The sequence below is a fragment of the Raphanus sativus genome, unplaced genomic scaffold (genome assembly GCF_000801105.2).
Source record: "Raphanus sativus cultivar WK10039 unplaced genomic scaffold, ASM80110v3 Scaffold1303, whole genome shotgun sequence".
NCBI classification, from domain to species: domain Eukaryota; kingdom Viridiplantae; phylum Streptophyta; class Magnoliopsida; order Brassicales; family Brassicaceae; genus Raphanus; species Raphanus sativus.
In genome coordinates, this window is record NW_026616615.1 from 3,416 (window position 1) to 10,523 (window position 7,108).

Genomic DNA, 7,108 nt, shown 5'->3' on the forward strand with positions numbered 1-7,108 from the left:
CGGGTACATGTATTCCTTCATTAGCTGTAGAGGAAAATGAGCCAAAAAAGTTATGGGATCAATGTATTGTTAAAATCAGTCCAAAGTGTGCGCTCCATATCATTTCTCAAGTTTTTGGAAATGGAGTTGCATCAGTTCCTTGTTGCCAGGAGCTTGTTCAAGAAGGAAAAGAGTGTTATGACAAACTTGTTAAATATATCGCAGACAGACCTAGTTTGATCGGAAATGAATCGAAATATTTACAGAAAAGAGATGAAGTATGGGCTCACTGTGAGTCTGTTTCAAAAGGGTTATCACCGGCTTAATTATATTCTGACATAATTATATGTGGATTTTTAATTAAAGTATATTTATTTTCATACAACTTGAAAATAAAATCATTTATATATGTGTGTCCTATTTAAATATTTTCCTCCTTTTGGTTCTTTTTCGCTTTTACAATATTTTATTAAGACCCCAAAAATATCAAAACAAACTTACTGCATTTAAAATATCACTTGCAACAAGTTGCACAACGTTTATATATTAATATTTTGGAGTTTAAAAAATTACATATGTTTTTTTTTAAATTATTTAAATACAATTTGAAATATAATTAAGAAAAATAGCAAATACAAAAGTAGCCGCACCTCAAAACAGTGGCATGAATAATTTCTAATAAGACGATTTTTAATTTAAAGAACTCATTCTAAAAATATATATTCATTCATTAATTTACTTAAGTATATGTATTCTATTTATATGTTTAATATAGAACACATAAATGTTCTTGGGAAGTATATATAGTAATTAAACTATTATGTAAGTTATAAACCGATAAAATCAAATATCGCAAGCTTAGATTTTTTTTTAAAACTCCCAAGTCAAAATTTGAAAATTAGTTTTCATTTTTTTAATAAAATATTATTTGCTATACATAGTTTACATATTGTTTTATGTGTAAAGAATTGAAATTCGTAGATTAGTTTTGAAAATTGAGTCATGTTTAATTCATAACCATCTCTGCATGAACATTTATAAAATGAAAAAAAAAATTATTCTCAAGCATCCTATATCACAGAAAAAGAAAACAAATAATGTGAAAATCATTAGTTTAACTTCATAGTGATATATGTTGATATATACTCAAATTTTAATATTACAATCATTTTTGAAACTAACCACATGTTAGACTGTACTTTTGGTTTTTGTTCGTAAGTTTATAAACAACCACCAAAATATATGTTGATGACATCTAAAATATCTAGTATTTTATTAACTGGAACTGAAATACTTATATAACTTCTTTATGGTATGTTCAATTTCATATTACAGGAATCCTAATTTAATTGTCGTTAAATTATTAATCTAAGTAGTGATTAACTTCATCGAGAAAAATGTTACCTAACACATGTTAATGAATTAGAAAACCGTCTAAAGTAAATTTTTGTATCGGAAATAAATGTTTAATATTGATTATCCGTATCTATAAATAGGGTTCTCATCGTTTATTCCAATAACATCATAAATTTAAAAACTATTTTGTTATTACTAACTTGAGAAAATTCAACAGTAAATCCTCATATAACAAATAATCATGGTCAAGTTTAACGTAATTATGGTGTCTTTTGTTATCCTAGTTGTGGCGGGTACATGTATTCCTTCATTAGCTGTAGAGGAAAATGAGCCAAAAAAGTTATGGGATCAATGTATTGTTAAAATCAGTCCAAAGTGTGCGCTCCATATCATTTCTCAAGTTTTTGGAAATGGAGTTGCATCAGTTCCTTGTTGCCAGGAGCTTGTTCAAGAAGGAAAAGAGTGTTATGACAAACTTGTCAAATATATCGCAGACAGACCTAGTTTGATCGGAAATGAATCGAAATATTTACAGAAAAGAGATGAAGTATGGGCTCACTGTGAGTCTGTTTCAAAAGGGTTATCACCGGCTTAATTATATTCTGACATAATTATATGTGGATTTTTGATTAAAGTATATTTATTTTCATACAACTTGAAAATAAAATCATTTATATATGTGTGTCCTATTTAAATATTTTCCTCCTTTTGGTTCTTTTTCGCTTTTACAATATTTTATTAAGACCCCAAAAATATCAAAACAAACTTACTGCATTTAAAATATCACTTGCAACAAGTTGCACAACGTTTATATATTAATATTTTGGAGTTTAAAAAAATTACATATGTTTTTTTTTAAATTATTTAAATACAATTTGAAATATAATTAAGAAAAATAGCAAATACAAAAGTAGCCGCACCTCAAAACAGTGGCATGAATAATTTCTAATAAGATGATTTTTAATTTAAAGAACTCATTCTAAAATATATATTCATTCATTAATTTACTTAAGTATATGTATTCTATTTATATGTTTAATATAGAACACATAAATGTTCTTGGGAAGTATATATAGTAATTAAACTATTATGTAAGTTATAAACCGATAAAATCAAATATCGCAAGCTTAGATTTTTTTTAAAAAACTCCCAAGTCAAAATTTGAAAATTAGTTTTCATTTTTTTAATAAAATATTATTTGCTATACATAGTTTACATATTGTTTTATGTGTAAAGAATTAAAATTCGTAGATTAGTTTTGAAAATTGAGTCATGTTTAATTCATAACCATCTCTGCATGAACATTTATAAAATGAAAAAAAAAATTATTCTCAAGCATCCTATATCACAGAAAAAGAAAACAAATAATGTGAAAATCATTAGTTTAACTTCATAGTGATATATGTTGATATATACTCAAATTTTAATATTACAATCATTTTTGAAACTAACCACATGTTAGACTGTACTTTTGGTTTTTGTTCGTAAGTTTATAAACAACCACCAAAATATATGTTGATGACATCTAAAATATCTAGTATTTTATTAACTGGAACTGAAATACTTATATAACTTCTTTATGGTATGTTCAATTTCATATTACAGGAATCCTAATTTAATTTTCGTTAAATTATTAATCTAAGTAGTGATTAACTTCATCGAGAAAAATGTTACCTAACACATGTTAATGAATTAGAAAACCGTCTAAAGTAAATTTTTGTATCGGAAATAAATGTTTAATATTGATTATCCGTATCTATAAATAGGGTTCTCATCGTTTATTCCAATAACATCATAAATTTAAAAACTATTTTGTTATTACTAACTTGAGAAAATTCAACAGTAAATCCTCATATAACAAATAATCATGGTCAAGTTTAACGTAATTATGGTGTCTTTTGTTATCCTAGTTGTGGCGGGTACATGTATTCCTTCATTAGCTGTAGAGGAAAATGAGCCAAAAAAGTTATGGGATCAATGTATTGTTAAAATCAGTCCAAAGTGTGCGCTCCATATCATTTCTCAAGTTTTTGGAAATGGAGTTGCATCAGTTCCTTGTTGCCAGGAGCTTGTTCAAGAAGGAAAAGAGTGTTATGACAAACTTGTCAAATATATCGCAGACAGACCTAGTTTGATCGGAAATGAATCGAAATATTTACAGAAAAGAGATGAAGTATGGGCTCACTGTGAGTCTGTTTCAAAAGGGTTATCACCGGCTTAATTATATTCTGACATAATTATATGTGGATTTTTGATTAAAGTATATTTATTTTCATACAACTTGAAAATAAAATCATTTATATATGTGTGTCCTATTTAAATATTTTCCTTCTTTTGGTTCTTTTCGCTTTTACAATATTTTATTAAGACCCCAAAAATATCAAAACAAACTTACTGCATTTAAAATATCACTTGCAACAGGTTGCACAACGTTTATATATTAATATTTTGGAGTTTAAAAAAATTACATATGTTTTTTTTTAAATTATTTAAATACAATTTGAAATATAATTAAGAAAAATAGCAAATACAAAAGTAGCCGCACCTCAAAACAGTGGCATGAATAATTTCTAATAAGATGATTTTTAATTTAAAGAACTCATTCTAAAAATATATATTCATTCATTAATTTACTTAAGTATATGTATTCTATTTATATGTTTAATATAGAACACATAAATGTTCTTGGGAAGTATATATAGTAATTAAACTATTATGTAAGTTATAAACCGATAAAATCAAATATCGCAAGCTTAGATTTTTTTTTAAAAAACTCCCAAGTCAAAATTTGAAAATTAGTTTTCATTTTTTTAATAAAATATTATTTGCTATACATAGTTTACATATTGTTTTATGTGTAAAGAATTGAAATTCGTAGATTAGTTTTGAAAATTGAGTCATGTTTAATTCATAACCATCTCTGCATGAACATTTATAAAATGAAAAAAAAAAATTATTCTCAAGCATCCTATATCACAGAAAAAGAAAACAAATAATGTGAAAATCATTAGTTTAACTTCATAGTGATATATGTTGATATATACTCAAATTTTAATATTACAATCATTTTTGAAACTAACCACATGTTAGACTGTACTTTTGGTTTTTGTTCGTAAGTTTATAAACAACCACCAAAATATATGTTGATGACATCTAAAATATCTAGTATATTATTAACTGGAACTGAAATACTTATATAACTTCTTTATGGTATGTTCAATTTCATATTACAGGAATCCTAATTTAATTTTCGTTAAATTATTAATCTAAGTAGTGATTAACTTCATCGAGAAAAATGTTACCTAACACATGTTAATGAATTAGAAAACCGTCTAAAGTAAATTTTTGTATCGGAAATAAATGTTTAATATTGATTATCCGTATCTATAAATAGGGTTCTCATCGTTTATTCCAATAACATCATAAATTTAAAAACTATTTTGTTATTACTAACTTGAGAAAATTCAACAGTAAATCCTCATATAACAAATAATCATGGTCAAGTTTAACGTAATTATGGTGTCTTTTGTTATCCTAGTTGTGGCGGGTACATGTATTCCTTCATTAGCTGTAGAGGAAAATGAGCCAAAAAAGTTATGGGATCAATGTATTGTTAAAATCAGTCCAAAGTGTGCGCTCCATATCATTTCTCAAGTTTTTGGAAATGGAGTTGCATCAGTTCCTTGTTGCCAGGAGCTTGTTCAAGAAGGAAAAGAGTGTTATGACAAACTTGTCAAATATATCGCAGACAGACCTAGTTTGATCGGAAATGAATCGAAATATTTACAGAAAAGAGATGAAGTATGGGCTCACTGTGAGTCTGTTTCAAAAGGGTTATCACCGGCTTAATTATATTCTGACATAATTATATGTGGATTTTTGATTAAAGTATATTTATTTTCATACAACTTGAAAATAAAATCATTTATATATGTGTGTCCTATTTAAATATTTTCCTTCTTTTGGTTCTTTTTCGCTTTTACAATATTTTATTAAGACCCCAAAAATATCAAAACAAACTTACTGCATTTAAAATATCACTTGCAACAGGTTGCACAACGTTTATATATTAATATTTTGGAGTTTAAAAAAATTACATATGTTTTTTATTTAGATTATTTAAATACAATTTGAAATATAATTAAGAAAAATAGCAAATACAAAAGTAGCCGCACCTCAAAACAGTGGCATGAATAATTTCTAATAAGATGATTTTTAATTTAAAGAACTCATTCTAAAAATATATATTCATTCATTAATTTACTTAAGTATATGTATTCTATTTATATGTTTAATATAGAACACATAAATGTTCTTGGGAAGTATATATAGTAATTAAACTATTATGTAAGTTATAAACCGATAAAATCAAATATCGCAAGCTTAGATTTTTTTTTTAAAACTCCCAAGTCAAAATTTGAAAATTAGTTTTCATTTTTTTAATAAAATATTATTTGCTATACATAGTTTACATATTGTTTTATGTGTAAAGAATTAAAATTCGTAGATTAGTTTTGAAAATTGAGTCATGTTTAATTCATAACCATCTCTGCATGAACATTTATAAAATGAAAAAAAAAATTATTCTCAAGCATCCTATATCACAGAAAAAGAAAACAAATAATGTGAAAATCATTAGTTTAACTTCATAGTGATATATGTTGATATATACTCAAATTTTAATATTACAATCATTTTTGAAACTAACCACATGTTAGACTGTACTTTTGGTTTTTGTTCGTAAGTTTATAAACAACCACCAAAATATATGTTGATGACATCTAAAATATCTAGTATATTATTAACTGGAACTGAAATACTTATATAACTTCTTTATGGTATGTTCAATTTCATATTACAGGAATCCTAATTTAATTTTCGTTAAATTATTAATCTAAGTAGTGATTAACTTCATCGAGAAAAATGTTACCTAACACATGTTAATGAATTAGAAAACCGTCTAAAGTAAATTTTTGTATCGGAAATAAATGTTTAATATTGATTATCCGTATCTATAAATAGGGTTCTCATCGTTTATTCCAATAACATCATAAATTTAAAAACTATTTTGTTATTACTAACTTGAGAAAATTCAACAGTAAATCCTCATATAACAAATAATCATGGTCAAGTTTAACGTAATTATGGTGTCTTTTGTTATCCTAGTTGTGGCGGGTACATGTATTCCTTCATTAGCTGTAGAGGAAAATGAGCCAAAAAAGTTATGGGATCAATGTATTGTTAAAATCAGTCCAAAGTGTGCGCTCCATATCATTTCTCAAGTTTTTGGAAATGGAGTTGCATCAGTTCCTTGTTGCCAGGAGCTTGTTCAAGAAGGAAAAGAGTGTTATGACAAACTTGTCGCAGACAGACCTAGTTTGATCGGAAATGAATCGAAATATTTACAGAAAAGAGATGAAGTATGGGCTCACTGTGAGTCTGTTTCAAAAGGGTTATCACCGGCTTAATTATATTCTGACATAATTATATGTGGATTTTTGATTAAAGTATATTTATTTTCATACAACTTGAAAATAAAATCATTTATATATGTGTGTCCTATTTAAATATTTTCCTTCTTTTGGTTCTTTTTCGCTTTTACAATATTTTATTAAGACCCCAAAAATATCAAAACAAACTTACTGCATTTAAAATATCACTTGCAACAGGTTGCACAACGTTTATATATTAATATTTTGGAGTTTAAAAAAATTACATATGTTTTTTTATTTAAATTATTTAAATACAATTTGAAATATAATTAAGAAAAATA

The 7,108-nt window shown here is 25.9% G+C and overlaps 1 protein-coding gene across 1 annotated transcript; it reads left to right on the forward strand.

The window, feature by feature from the left end:
• The first annotated feature begins 6,479 nt into the window (after positions 1-6,479).
• Positions 6,480-6,803, forward strand: LOC130504016 (uncharacterized). The gene has a single exon (XM_056998591.1). The coding sequence runs from the start codon at positions 6,480-6,482 to the stop codon at positions 6,801-6,803; it is 324 nt and encodes a 107-aa protein (XP_056854571.1).
• Positions 6,804-7,108: the final 305 nt, after the last annotated feature.

Coding starts and splice junctions, on each gene's coding strand:
- LOC130504016 (XM_056998591.1), top strand. CDS start 6,480: ATGGTGTCTTTTGTTATCCTAGTTGTGGCGGGTACATGTATTCCTTCA.